Raw genomic sequence first — 15,491 nt, 5'->3', positions numbered from 1 at the left:
CTCAATAAAAAGCATACTTCACCAGTGTGGTATTTTTACGAAAAATTCATACACACAATCTAATCATGAGAAAGCATCAGCAAACTCAAAGTGAGGAACTGTCTACAAAATACCCAATCAGTACTCTTCAAAAACGAGGAAGTCATTGGAAAAAAAAAAAAAAGACAAGACTAAGAAACTGTCAGACTACAGGCTAAGGAGACATGACAACTAAATGCAACATGATATCCTGAATTAAATCCTGAAACAGAAAAAAAGACATTCATGTAAAAACTGGTGAAACATCAATAAAATTTGCAGTTAATTTTATTTCACCAATGTTAATTTCCTGGTTTTGATAAATGTACCAAAGTTTCGGAAGACAGGCTGGGCACAGTGCCTCATGCCTGTAATCCCAGCACTTTGGGAGGCTGAGGTGGGCAGGTCAGGAGTTCGAGAACAGCCTGACCAACATGGCGAAACCCCATCTCTACTGAAAATACAAAAACGCAAAAATTAGCCAGGCGTGGTGGCAAGTGCCTGTAGTCTCAGCTACTTGGGAGGCTGAGGCAGGAGAATCGCTTGAACCTGGGAGGCTCAAAAAAAAAAAAGTTTCATAAGTTATTGTTAGAGGAAGCTGACTGAAGGGTACTGCACTTTCTGTACTATCTTTGCAACACTTCTGTAAGTCTAAAATTATTGCAAAATAAAATTTTTAATACATCAGTAGAAAAAGGTACTGGAAATGACCTATTAAATTGTATGACACACCAAAAGTAGCCAGAGTGATTTTCCTAAAAAGCAGATCTGATATTGTTACTCGCTGGTTTGATGCCTTCTAATGGTTTACCTTGCCATAAAAAAAAAATTCAAATTATTTAACATGACCAATAAAACATATGTCCATATCCTAATCTCTGAAACTTGTGAATATGTTAGATTACCTGGCAAAGGGGAATTAAGGTTGCACATGGTATTAAGAATGTTAATCAACTGACCTTAAAATAGATTCTTGATTACCCAGGTGAGACCAATATAATCACAAACATCCTTAAGAGCAGAAAAGCAGAGGTAGAAGAGAGTCAGAGGGAGATGTGACTACAGAAGAATTCTCAGACAGATGCAATGTTGCTGGCTTTGAACGTGGAGAAAGTGGGCCATGGACCAAGGAATGTGGGCAGCATCCAGAAGCTAGCTGACAAAAAGGCAAGAAATTAATTCTCCCTTAGATTCTCTAGAAGGGAATGCAGCCCTGTAGATGCCTTGATTTTAGCTCAGGTGGACTTCTAACCTATAGGTGATAAATTCATGTTGTTTGAAGCCACCAATTTGTGGTCATTTGTTACAGCAGTAAATAGAAAACAATGCAAAGACTCTCCATCATCTGACCTCTGCTTACCACTCCTGCTTTATCACTCACCACCTCTTCACACAATAATTTTCAAGAGGTATGCCTTAATATACTAGTATACTAGTAGTCTTTCACATGCCTCTGCCAACATTTGATCAATAAATAAAATTTAATTTTGCTACACTTAAGATGCTTACTGATATGGTGAAGTCAAATAGAATGCTGAGCTGGTGGGAAAAAAATACTGTTTGCCACAAAAAAGCAAAGAAGCCACAGTACAACATCAACTAAGATTGTATGCTTGAGTTTCACCTCAAGAGGCCCTAAAAGAGGTTCATCAGGGCAGAAGACAGTTTTACTTTAAGCTGTCTTTTAGAGGCTTCTGAAGGGGATCAAGTGAGTATGTGATACCATTTTTGAAACTTTTTTTTTAATACAAGTGTTCAAAGTGTAATTCCTTTAAGAATGCCACCAAAAATTTTAGCACTAAAGTAGCCATGAGTATGAAAAGGCTGAGAATCACTGTTCTACACACATCCTTATCATGCTAAATTTTTTTCAAGCCATGCTTCCTCACCTCTCAATCTTCAGATAGGCTTTTCCCTCTATATGGAACCTTCCAAAATACCCTCTTCTGCTTCACCTGACCAATTCTTAACTTATTCTTCAGATCTCAGCTCAGCTCTTCTCTAGGAAAACATTCTCTAATCCTACAAGTGAATGCATGCCATTATATAATATTGCTTCCACAGTATTTTGGACCCTTATGACAGAACTTTTCACATGGAACTGTAATTGTCTAATTGTAAATTCTGCAAGTGAAAAAATTCAGTCTAGTTTGCTCTTAGCTCTATCCTATCCCCCAAAGCTTAGTGTAATGGCTGGCTGATGGAAACTATTACTGTATTTTTATAAAATGAAGCCTAGTAAATAATCATCAAGTATTTCTGTATCAGGCACTTATCACAATGTATCAATAAGGAATACTATATGCTACTTAAACACAAAGAACATGAAACTTTAAAAGCTTTCACCATGTAAAATAATTTATACCATAATACAAAAACAGGTCTTTTTTCTGCTTTGGCGTTTTACACTTTTTACCCTGTTCACGTATAAGAAAAGTGTTTTTAACAAAAAGAAATGAAAATCTATCGTATTTCATTATATCTAAGGTGTGTTTTGATACTGCCACTATTTATCTTCACAGTTGTATTAGGTTCCTGCTGCTACTATAACAAAGTACAACAAAGTCAGTGTTTACAACAACACAAATTTATTCTCTTACAGTTCTGGAGGTCAGAGGTCCAAAATCAGTTTCACTGGGCTACAAAGTGTCAAGGGACAGGGCTGGTTCCCTTTGGACACTCTGAAGAGACAATCCGTTTCCTTGCCTTTTCCAGCTTCTAGTGGCCACTGGTATTCCTTGGCTTGTGGCCCCTTCCATCTCCAAAGCACATCACTCTAACTTCTGCTTCTGTCTTTACATTTCCTTCGCTGCTGGCTCTGACTTGTCCTGTGTCTCTCTAATAAGAACCGCTGTGATTGTATCAGGCCTACCAAGTTCCAGGAAAACCCCATGTCAAGATCCTTAACTTAATCACTGCTGCAAAGGTTTCAGGGATTAGGACATGGACATAGCTGGGGAACCCATTATTCAGCCTACCACATCAGGTATCAATGGCAGATTCTCACACAACTATATTATGATTTCACTTTATGGAAAGCAAGTTTAGAATTCCACTGATTCTAAAATGCACCCCAATTTCAGAGGTAAAAAATGTAAAAATAAAAAAAAAAAGCATCTTAGAATAAATTAATTTGATTATTGCACTCCCCAAATTGCCCAATACAATGCCTTACAAATAAGCATCAAATAATCATTGAAAAACTAAAAAACAGGCTGGGTGCGGTGGCTCACGCCTGTGATCCCAGCACTTTGGGAGGCTGAGGCAGGGGGATTGCTTGAGTCCAGGAGTTTGAGACCAGCCCAGGCAACATAGTAAGACTTCATCTCTACAAACATGAAATAAAAAATTACACAGGTGTGGTGGTTTGTGCCTGTAGTACCAGTAACTTGGGGGGCTGAGGTGTTAGGCTTGCTTCAGCCCAGGAGATTGAGGCCGCAGTGAGCCAAGATTGCACCACTGCACTCCAGCCTGGGTGACAGAGTGAGACCCTGTCTCAAAAAATAAATAAATAAAATAAAATAATAAAAATAACAGGCTGGGCGCAGTGGCTCACGCCTGTAATCCCAGCACTTTGGGAGGCTGAGACGGGCGGATCACGAGGTCAGATCGAGACCATCCTGGCTAACACAGTGAAACACCATCTCTACTAAAAAATACAAAAAAAAAAAAAAAAATTAGCTGGGCGTGGTGGCGGGCACCTGTTGTCCCAGCTGCTTGGGAGGCTGAGGCAGGAGAATGGTGTGAAGCTGGGAGGCGGAGCTTGCAGTGAGCCGAGATTGCACCACTGCACTCCAGTCTGGGCGACAGAACAAGACTCCGTCTCAAAAAAAAAAAAAAAGAAAGAAAGAAAGAAAAAACTAAAAAAACGGCCAGACGTGCTTGTAATCCCAGCACTTTGGGAGGCTGAGGCAGCAGACTGCTTGAGTCCAGGAGTTCAAGACCAGCCTGGACAACAGAGTGAAACTCCATCTCTACAAAAATTACATAAAATTAGATAGGTGTAGTGGCGCACACCTGTAGTCCCAGCTACTCAAGAGGCTGAGGTGGGAGGATCACCTGACCCCGGGAGATCGAGGTTGCAGTGAGCAGTGATCGCTCCAGCTTGGGTGACAGAGTGAGACCCTGTGTCAAAACAAAAACAAACAAAACAAAAAAATTCAGTTTTTATATAATCTCTGAAAGAATTTTATATTCTTAGCTTCAAGTGAACTATGTCAAATAAAAGAGGGAAACAGATGATTCTGACACATTATCTACTCACTGGTACCAATCTGAATGAAGAAATAAAATATTTTTAACAAATGGTCTATAATCTTTTCAATGGAGCTGCTCAGCTGGTCAGCCTGACTGATATATCATGTGCCAGCAAGATACAGCCTATGATTTTCTATAAGCATGTATGCCCTCCTTAGCAAGACTAAATTATCACAAGATCTACCCCCAGGACATATCTGTCTCAGTAGCATAACCTCCTTTCAGACACTAGATTCTCACCAAAGGAAAACTGATTCTCTTGCTTTAACAAAACCTAACATGAAAATTAAAATTTATAAAACAAATATTTCATGCAAGTCTAGTCCCTGTACCAAAAAAAAAAAAAAAAAAAATCACAGGATCTCTTTAGGGCATATGAAATAGGATTTGGTTTGAAAAATTCTCTAACTGACTTCCCTTTATTCTACTTTCACTTTCCTCTAATAGTACTTTTTAACATTCCTTACCACACAATCTTTAATGGCTCTTCTTTGATCCAAATGAAGTCTAAACTTCTTAGGACAATTTCTAGGAACCTCCATTAGCAGCCCCAACATAATTGTAAAAACTATTCTTTTTTTTTTTTTTTTTTTGAGATGGAGTTTAGCTCTTGTTGCCCAGGCTGGAGTGCAATGGCATGATCACGGTTCACTGCAACCTCCACCTCCCGGGTTCCAACAATTCTCCAGCCACAGCCTCCCAAATAGCTGGGATTACAGGCACTCGCCACTACACCCAGCTAGTTTTGTATTTTTAGTAGAGATGGGTTTTTACCATGTTGGCCAGGCTGGTCTCGAACTCCTGACCTCAGGTGATCCACCCACCTCAGCCTCCCAAAGTGCTGGGATTACAGGCATGAGCCACCATGCCGGGCCCAAACTATTCTTTCATTACTCTCTCTCCCTTGTACCCCTGCACTGCTCAGAGTACATTTTTTAAATTCCTTACCTTTGATTCATGCATTTTTACCTGTCAATTCAAAATGTGTCCATCATTTTAGATATAGCTGAAGTTCTAACTTCCTCCCTTAAGATTCCCTATTACTTTAACCAAGAAGAATTGTTTCCTCTTCAAAACTCTGGGCACCCTTCTCACAGGCCTTATGAAGGAAACACATGTTCAGTGTTGACAGTCCTCTCCTCTTTTACTGAGGGGTACAGAACTCCTGGAGTGCAGAGAACATTCACATTTGTATGCCCAGAGTATCTAGCACAAAATGTTATGTAAAGAGGAGCTACATAAATATTTGCTAGGAATTGTAAATTAAATTTATAGGCCAGGCATGGTGGTTCATGCCTGTAATCCCAGCACTCTGGGAGGCAGAGGTTGGAGGGTCACTTGAGCCTAGGAGTTCGAGACCATCCCAGGCAACACAGTGAGATCTCGTCTCTAAAATAAAAGTTATATATAACTGTTAGGATTACATATGCATTGCATAAAATAAGGTTCAGGTGTTTAAGATCAAAATTGATGGTAAATGAGATAATCGAAGGGACAAAGTTCTTAAAAGAGAGGGAACAGAATTCTGTACCCAAATAATCTGAATTTGTCTCAGATAACACAAGAATAATAATATGCAGGAAGACTGATAGATTTGGTGGCAGAAGATTAATACTTTATCTTCAGATTGTCAGATTGCTTTCAATTTCTTAGTAAAATAAGTAAGGTCACCATTGGAAAGGGAGGCAGAGAGACAGGATACTGAGAATTTGAGGGAAAAGGGGAGCATGTGACACTGGGAATGGAGCAGAGAAATACCACAGGACTAACTGGTACCGAGAGCTCACTTAAGAGATATTATCATAAATATAAAGTTAGGGAAACTTCAAGGAAAATAAAGCATCAACATTGGATTATTCCAATATTACAATACAGCCATTTTATAGGGAAAAAAAATTTGACATAAAAAGGTTACCAACTCTAGTAAAAATGTGCAAAATTGATAAATGAGTAATATAAACATACAGGAAAACACAAAAATTAAGCAAGTTACCTGAATAAGATTGTAACAGTCATGATTTCCACCATACTACAATTATTGTTTAAAAAGAAAAAAATGAAGAGAGAAAACAAAAACCACATCTCTAATTTGACTACTCCTAAGATTTCCATAATAGCATGATCATTCCCCCTCCCCGAGACACATTTTAATATTAAAAATAGTTGTTTCATTAATATTTTCCTGAATTGAATTCCTACTTTTTTTTCAGTCAGATCAAAGTCAGATTTCAGTTTCCATTATCTGAACACAAACATCAAGGTCAGCAAAGTACAAGTTCCTTTATCCTACTAAGATAAATTCATACTAACTTTGAGGTAGAATCAGATCGAAGAATGTAATCACTGAATTCATTCATCACTTAATTACAAAGAAATAGGCCAATATTCAGTCAGTATGCACCCAGGTATGCATTTTAACAATTATCTTTGTTAAAATATTAAAATAGCTCTGAATCAGTTGGTAATGAGTCATAGCCATGGTCCTATTCCCCTGCTTTACCCCACCATGCTAGCCCAAACCTTCTCATAATCCGCAGCTGAAGGAGTAATGCCTGGCACAGCTGAAAGCTTATAGGATCCTGCTCTGGTATGAAGGATGGTATCCATTTAGTGGTCAGTATACACAGTACTGATTACTGAATATTTTAATATACTCTCCCTGCCAATAAGGTATCACTAACAATGCCAAAATACAGATTTTTAATGAGCATAAAAAATGTGCATGCTTGCACACCCACACACCCCTAAGGCAATAGGCAATTACAAACCTTGGTGATTTCAAAAATGAGGAGTCTCAGATTACATCTGGATATCCTAGGTTATCATAATGCAAGGCTAACAGTTATAGAGCTTCTTCCCAAGCTCTGAGAGAAATGTTTTCTTGTATTCTTTCTCTCCTACATTCCATAAACTGCAAATATACCTGAGGATGAAGGTAACTGTTCCAGTCACCGCTGGCGGACAGAGCCTACAGACACAGGCTATGTAAACAACTGGATTAAATCTCACTGCATTAAGTATAGATTATTCCTGCTACAACATCAATTATCCTTCTTGGATACCACGACAATGAGAGCTATGAGTGAGGGGCCAAAAGACAACCAAGGCCACACATGGTGGCTCACACCTGTAATCCCAGCACTCTGGGAGGCCAAGGTAGGAGAATCACTTGAGCCTGGGCAACATGGTGAAACCCCGTCTCTACAAAAAATACAAAAATTAGCTGGGCATAGTGGCATGCCCCTGTAGTCCTAGCTACTCAGGAGGCTGAAGTGGGAGAATCACCTTAACCCGGGGAGGTCAAGACTGCAGTGAGCTGTGATCATATCACTGCACTCCAGCCTGGGTGACAAAGTGAGGCCCTGTCTCAAAATACAGAAAGAAAAGAAAATCAATATTGGTTCAGAATCTACTACATGCCAGATACCTTGCTTTTCTACATATAATCTGATATGCTTCTCAAACAATTCTGTGAAGTATCACTATCATCTTTTATACACAAATAAACAGGGCCATGAAAGCCCACTAATTCATATGAATTCAAATCGTTGGTAAGGAGTAAAGAAGCCAGGCATTGCTGGTTCCAAAGCCAGGCTTATAGCTCATTTCACAATATCCATTAATCAGAAATCCTAAGGAAAACAAGTTAAGACTTGGCCACTGGCTAGGCAAGACATGATTTTACCACTCCCTCTCGCTACTTCATCCTGCTTTTCCTCAGTTCCTGTTACAAATGACTTCTGGCACACAATTTTAGAAAACTTAAAACCCATTAAACTTACCTTTCCATAAGCAAACTAGCTAAAATAGATGGCCTATTACCAGAAACCTTCCAAGAATGCATTTGCGGACATAAGGGATGGAGGACTGGAAAGCAGAAGAAAATAAAGAGAAGACTAAAATAGTGATTGAGCCTTAAATACAAAAAAGGGGAGAGGGAGCTGGCACACAGACTCCTGTCAGTGGCCAGTCTTCAAAAGCAATAACGAATAGGAAACCAAGTTCACTTAACTGAGTGCCTATTACAAGCTGCTACTACTGGGCATATGATGAAGAAAACCCATATGGTTTCTGCCACCTGAAGAATTTATAAAATGGTGTTCTGAAGAAAATGGAAGGGAGGGACTCTAATTGCTAAGCCCCTTCTAGGGCTAAGTACTTTAAAAATAGTACCTTATTAAATGTAATTCCCTCAACAACTCTGTAAGAAAGGTATTATTATACTCTGAAGCATGTTAAGTAAGTTTCTCCACAAAAATTTGGGCTATATCAAAGCCTACAACCTTTTCACTAGTCCACTCCTTCTGGACAATTCTGAGTATGCTCAGCCTATTGAAAATAGTAGCTTCTCCAGGGCTGAATATATATAACATGATCTTTTCTAACAATGCTGACAATGAAGATGCCTCATTTCTAGGAAAGAAAATTATTCTAATACCTTTAGCATAAAATACTTCAGGAATTACAGATGAATTGGAAAGATGAAGTAACATGAAATACTAGTGGTGGCAATGAATATGGTTTACAAAATTAATTACTGCTACAATCCCAGAAACTTGGGGGGAGAGGGAGGGAGTGAAAAGACACTGCAAACAACTAAAGCAATATATATAGCAATAAAAAATAAAAATTAAACCCAGATATAAGACACTTGTTTACATATGGAGTGAATACTTTAAGATCTTTTTTTTTTTTTTTGCGACGAAGTCTCGCTCTTGTCCCCCAGGCTGGAGTGCAATGGCACAATCTTGGCTCACCACGACCTCCACCTCCCGGGTTCAAGTGATTCTCCTGCCTCAGCCTCCCAAGTAGCTGGGATTACAGGCACCTGCCACCACGCCTGGCTAATTTTTGTATTTTTAGTAGAGATGGGTTTCATCCTGTTGTCCAGGCTGGTCTCAAACTCCTGACCTCAAGTGATCCGCCCGCCTCAGCCTCCCAAAGTGCTGGGATTACAGGCGTAAACCACCATGCCTGGCCTACTTTAAGATCTTTGAGATATCTATCAATCAGCTTAGAGCCAGGCTCAGTGGCTCACGCCTGTAATCCCAGCACTTTGGGAGGCTAAGGCGGGTGGATCATCTGAGGTCGGGAGTTCGAGACCAGCCTGACCAACATGGAGAAACCCTGTCTCTACTAAAAATACAAAATTAGCCAGGCATGGTGGCGCATGCCTGTAATCCCAGCTACTCGGGAGGCTGAGCAGGAGAATCGCTTGAACCCGGGAGGCGGAGGTTGCAGTGAGCTGAGATTGTGCCATTGTATTCCAGCCTGGTCAACAAGACTGAAACTCAGTCTCAAAAAAAAAAAACAAATCAGCTTAGGAGGAAATTATGTATTCAGACACAGTCACTTTAATACCACAGGGGTATATTCATGAGAGGACCTGATGCTTCCGGTTAGCTATAAATGGAGACTAGAAACCTGAGACACTGATGTGGCTCTGATCAAAAGGAACTTATTTGAGATACACTAGGGAGATTTATATCATTTTAAATGCTGCATGTGCCCTCAAAGTTTAAGGGTTTCCAGTGACTGACCCGATAGTACTGCTGTATGAATGGTATGTTTATTTACATCTTCCATAGTGAGTTCTAGTAATTCCCATTACTATCTCATCTTTCTTGCATTATTAACAATTAAAGTGATAAAACTGTAGTTTCATTCTGGAAAAGGGCATATGGAAGGATTAAAATATACTTTCATTTGAAAATGAACACCATTTGCTTCCTAAAAGTAAAATTAAAAAGCAGCAGCTTATTATTAAATCTAACTGCCCCACCCCCCCACCTCCCAACAAGATCATTACCAGGCTATTACTTTAGTCAGTCTTCCTACGTTTGAGGACTCAGCTTTGGAAGGAATCCCAAAAGGCAGAGTAAAAGGTAAGAAATATTCAATTAATGCTTGGTATGGAAATACAAATAGTTTTAAAAATCCATATATTGCTCAATGAAAAATGAAGGATAGAAATACAACACCAAGGAAGGAAGCTTAAGAGAAAGATTTCACAGACTTGAAATCAAGTCAAGCTGTATCTTCGAATAAGTGGAGGAAACATGCTAGCAGTTACACCTAGAAAACAAGTAAAAGTGATCATGAAGACTAGGTTTTCTGCCTCTCTATTCCTTTCTTCTCAAACATCAAAGTTTCTAAAAAGAATTTTCTTAAAGTCTGTTAACAGAAAGAGATCTTTAGGCTGGGCATGGTGGCTCATGCCTGTAATCCCAGCACTTTGGGAAGTCTAGATGGGAGGATCACTTGAAGCCAGGAGTTTGAGATCAGTCTCTACAAATTTTTTTTTAAAAGTTAGCTGGGTATGGTGGCACACACCTATAGTCCCAGCTACTCAGGAAGCCATGGCGGGAAGACTGCTTGAGCCCAGGAGTTCAAGGCTGCAGTGAGCTATGATGGCAACACTGTACTCCAGCCTGGGTGACAGAGTGAGATTCTGTCTCTAAAATAAATAAATAAATAAACAAACAGACAAAACGTTTTAAGAAGAGATCTAGAGTTGGAATTAGCAAAAATAAAATGGACTTCATTTAATACATGTCTAATGAATACCTGTAACTTGCCTATACTGTTCTAGGCTCTTATTATACAACGTGAACAAGAGACAGAAAAAACTGCCACCCTCACAAAGCTTTCACAGAATTGGTAGAAAATGTACCTACTTAACCTTTCTGAATCTTCATTTCATCTGTAAAGGTAGGGATCCAAACTATGTGTTTTTCAAACTGTGCTTAAAAACAACTGAACTTCTACTTCTATTTTAACCGCAACCACTTTGCTTTTTTCTGATTTCTCTATCAGGGATCTATATACAATATCCTTTGGAAAAACAAATCTTAAAAAACGTTTGTGGGCCAGGCACGGTGGCTCACGTCTGTAATCCGAGCACTCTGGGAGGCCGAGGCAGGTGGATCACAAGGTCAGGAGATGGAGACCATCCTGGCCAACATGGTGAAACTCCATCTCTACTGAAAATACAAAAATTACCCAGGAGTGGTGGTGTGCGCCTGTAGTCCCAGCTACTCAGCAGGCTGAGGCAGGAGAATCACTTGGACCCAGGAGGTGGAGGTTGCAGTGAGCTGAGATCGTGCCACTGCACTCCAGCCTGGGCGACACAGCGAGACTCCGTCTCAAACAAACAAAAAAAGTTTGCCATTTGCTAACCACTTGTAAAAGAAAAAACAGGGCCCAGCCCAGTGGCTCACACCTATAATCCCAAGACTTTGGTAGGTCTAGCCAGGACGATCACTTGAGGCCAGGAGTTTGAGAACAGCCTGGGCAACATGGTGAGACTCAGTCTCTACAAAAATAAAAATAATTAGCCAGGAGTGGTAGTGCATGCCTATAGTCCTAGCTACTTGGGAAGCTGAGGCAGGAGGATCACTTGAGCCCAGGAGGTTGAGGCTGCAGTTAGCTATGATGGAGTCACTGACTCCAGCCTGGGTGGCAGAGTGACACCCTGTCTCTAAAACAAACAATAAAAAACAAAAAACTTCTTTCACTCTACTCTCATTCTGCACAGACCACTTCTGTGACCAGATGTGTGAATTTTTGTTTTTATTTTTCCCCAACAGACACCAACTGGGGGTCCTCCAACTCAATTCAATTCTGACACTACCTACCTGAAGTTAGACTCAGATCCCACAGATTAAGGGTTCAGTCCCACAAGACGGCTCCCCACTTCAGATGCCTATCATAAGTATCACAAGTAGCAGGTTGCCATCTGTACTTCTGAGGAACCAGTTACAAACTGGAGTTTCTACTACCCCCTCCTTAGGTTCAATTACTTTGGTAGAAGGGCTTGTGGAAGTCAGGAAAACACCTAAATTTATTGTTTATTATAAAGGATATTACAAAGGATACAGATGAACAGCCAAATGAAAGAGATGTACAGGGCAAAGGATGGGGGCAGGTGCCGCCACCCTCCCAGCATCTCCACATGTTCAGCAACCCAGAAGGTCACCAAATCTTACTGTTCCAGAGTTTTTATAAAGTTCATCTCTAGCCTATCCACTCCCCTTCAAAGGGGATGATGGGTGGGGACTGAAAGTCCCAACTCTCTAATTACTTGGTCTTTCTGGTTACCAGCTCCAGCCTGAGGCTGTCTAGGAGACCCATCCTAAGTCATCTCATTAGCATAAACTCAAATGTGATCAAAAGACTCCTTATGAGTAGCAAGCGACACTCCTATCACTCAGGAAATTACAAGGGTTTTAGGAGCTGTTACAGGAACCCAGGACAAAGGCCAAACATTTCATATCACACCACAACACTGAAGTGAGTGATTTCTAGGTACCATTCCAGTTTTACAATTCTGTCTGTTTTATGCTCATATTTCTGACCTATTTCTTTTTCACCATGTCTGGAATTCCATAGAGATATATTAAAAGGCTAACTACTTTTGTAGGACTGAAAAATAAATGAGAAACCCAAATGACTGCTTACTAGATGCTGATACCACGTAGCAAACTTTTTTTTTTTGAGATTAGCAAACAAAACAAAAAGAGATTTAATCTTGTTTCTCTACTTAAACTAATCCCTTCCACAAAAACAAAAATCCTTCTGGAGGATAAGGTGTGAGGATCCCTTGAGCCCAGCAGACCAGCCTGGGCAACACAGGGAGACCTTGTACTCTACCTGACCCTAGTTCTTACACTTTACCATAACTTTCAAATTTCCTAGCATAACATTTAAGGCCTTTCTGCAACCTGACCCCTTTTAACCTGCTCCTTTCGGCTTCGGTGCCTTGGCTTCCCATGCCACCCAGCACCCTCTGCACCTCTTGACTCCTTCCACTTTCCAAGCATGCCCTGCACTTTCATATTTCCAAACTTTAGTTCATGCTGTAACCTCTGCCTAGAGTCAACCTTTCCCTCCCACCCCAACCTGTCCAGTCCCTCAAGGCTAGCCAGAACCAATCAAACATTACCAAATACAGGGCAAGTCAGGAGAGAGGCAGGGACTCTGTCTCATCTGCTACCCTAACCTTGAGTCCCCAACTGGTAAGCATGCAATAAATGTTGAAATGATTATTGCAACATTAAAGGAAAGTAGTGATTATAAACAAGAGAACTCAAGCATCATCTATATTTGGCATCAAAACATTGATTTGTTCTTACAGATTTTAACATCCTGATTACACTTGGCTGAGTACATATCCTGGCATTCTTGAGTGTTCACAAAATTTATAAGGCTGTAATAAACATTTGCCACTTTAAAAACTGTTCACTAAGATGATAATGCATATTCAGAAAATCAAGGAAAGACACAATCCTTGAATCACTGGTAAACATGAGTCTACGATGTTCTAAAAGACTTGGGCTCTTTTACTAAATTATCGTGTTCTAGTTCCTTCATAAAGCTATTTTAAAAACAAACAAAAACAAGAACTTATATTAAGGTTACAAGAACAAACACTGCTCACAAATAGTATTTTTACATTTGTTCAGAACAGGTGTACAACACCAATAACACTGGTCATATCCAAAAGCGATTATAGTAAACAATGACTACTGAGAGTACAGCATGTAATACTGATAGGTAAGGCTGATCCAAAGAATATTAAGGCTAAAGTATCACTCAACTTCTGATCCTCAGGACAAACGATACACTTCATGTTTGAAAAGCATCAGTTGTAAAACTTAGATGTTGATTAAACTAATTCATAAAGTCCAGCAGATTTTCATTAGGAAATTAGATAAAACAGGTCAATCATCTGGAGAGTACTAATGCAGTTTGGTTCTCGTACCAACACAGGACAGAGGTATTTTTCTAAATTCAGTCAATTACTTTCCAAGGTTCTCATCTGACATACTAAGAAGTCTGTAAGGAGAATTCCTCCACCCTTGGCCCCTATCCGCGAACATTCCAAATCTCAGCATTAGGGAATGCATATCCTAGAGACGATCATTTTGCAGCCTACTAAAAGCCCACGACCTTAATATGAAAGCGGCTTTCGTGTTGCATTTGGCTGCTGCCTGTATGAAGGCCCTGCCTCAAAGCAGGGCCAACTCTGGCACGTTTTTCCATCTCTGAAAGTGGAGCTAGGAAAAACACCCAGATCTAAAGATGTTCGTTTAAATCCGTTTACATCTGCTCCCTTTCAAACACTACAAGCAAACTCCAAAAGCTTGAGCAGCAGCCGCAGCGGCAATGACAGTTCTTGAGGCCGAACTGGGTCAGGGTTACAGTTACACTTATATAGCATATTTACACCCTTTTGTCTACAAACTTGAGTGCAAACTTAAGTTTCCTCAAGGCAGCGTGTTCGCTGGGCCTCGGGAACCGAAGCAATTTTCCTGAGACAGGAAGGGCACAATCCACCCTGCTGGGTGGCTGCACCAGCCTTCTCCGGACCACGCACTCAGCGGCCTCGGCTTCTGGCCAGCTCTCGCAGCCAAGGGGTCGCTCGGGGCAACTCGCCCGCGTCCAGGCTAGGTAACTGGGTTTTACTACGTGGGCTCCCAGCTTTTCAGTCGCCCCTACTCGCCCCAGGCCGTTTCGGGCCTGGGGTCGCATTACATAAACAGCCACGGCCCCAGCTTTCCCAGGCCGGCCCCCGCCCCCACGCCAGGGGCGTCCCACCCCCGCGCGCCCCGCGCCGTGCCTTCCCTGCCCCCTACCCGCACCCAACCCGGACCCCGCGGCCTCCGCACCGCGCCCGCTCCCCTCCCTCGGGCCGGGCCTGGCCCCGAACGCCCTTCCCGGCCCGGCCCGCCCCGCCCCGATGTGGCCGTGCAGGCCGCCCAGCCGGTGCTAGGCCCCGCGCTCCGCCCGGGCCGCCCGCCTCACCGTTCTGCTGGTGCGGCGCCGGGCCCGCACCCGGGCCCGCGGGCGCTGCGGCTCCTGAGACGGCCGCTCCGCCGAACTTGGGCGGGATCCGGGCGCTGGCGGCCGGGTGAGAGGACCCGGCGGGGGCCGACATGACGGCGCTGGTGGCGACGGCGGCTCCGCTTCAGGGAGGTGGGCGGAGGGAAGGGAAGGCGGGGCCGGAGAGGAGAGAGGAAGAGGAAGGAACGCGCCTGGCGTCACTGAGGGTGTCACCCGGGACCGCGGCTCAGGTGCCCAAGCTTCTCCGCGAGCCCAGCGCTGCCGCTCCGCGGCCGCCGCGGGCGCGGGGATCCTGGGTCGCTCCGCCTTGACCCACGCGCCCCACGCCCCGGGACTTACACCTGGGGTCGCTCCCCGCACGCGCGGGCCTC

The 15,491-nt window shown here is 42.2% G+C and overlaps 1 protein-coding gene across 8 annotated transcripts in view; it reads right to left on the bottom strand.

Annotated features, from left to right (window-relative positions):
* SEC24B (SEC24 homolog B, COPII coat complex component) overlaps positions 1–15,491 on the bottom strand; it is a 106,382-nt gene extending 90,891 nt beyond the window's left edge. For 3 of the 8 annotated variants that reach the window (XM_016952006.4, XM_054683268.2, XM_054683269.2), the window contains exon 1: positions 15,082–15,462. In XM_016952006.4, coding sequence (XP_016807495.2) covers positions 15,082–15,214 — 133 coding nt within the window. In that variant the 5' untranslated portion in view covers positions 15,215–15,462. Of the gene's footprint in view, positions 1–15,081 lie in introns of all 8 variants that reach the window. The other 5 variants (XM_016952005.4, XM_016952008.4, XM_016952010.3 and 2 more) reach the window with 4 other exon arrangements.

Source organism: Pan troglodytes, chromosome 3, assembly GCF_028858775.2.
Source record: "Pan troglodytes isolate AG18354 chromosome 3, NHGRI_mPanTro3-v2.0_pri, whole genome shotgun sequence".
NCBI lineage: Eukaryota > Metazoa > Chordata > Mammalia > Primates > Hominidae > Pan > Pan troglodytes.
Note: the sequence above shows the minus strand (reverse complement) of the source record. Positions and strands in the feature narration are given on the sequence as shown.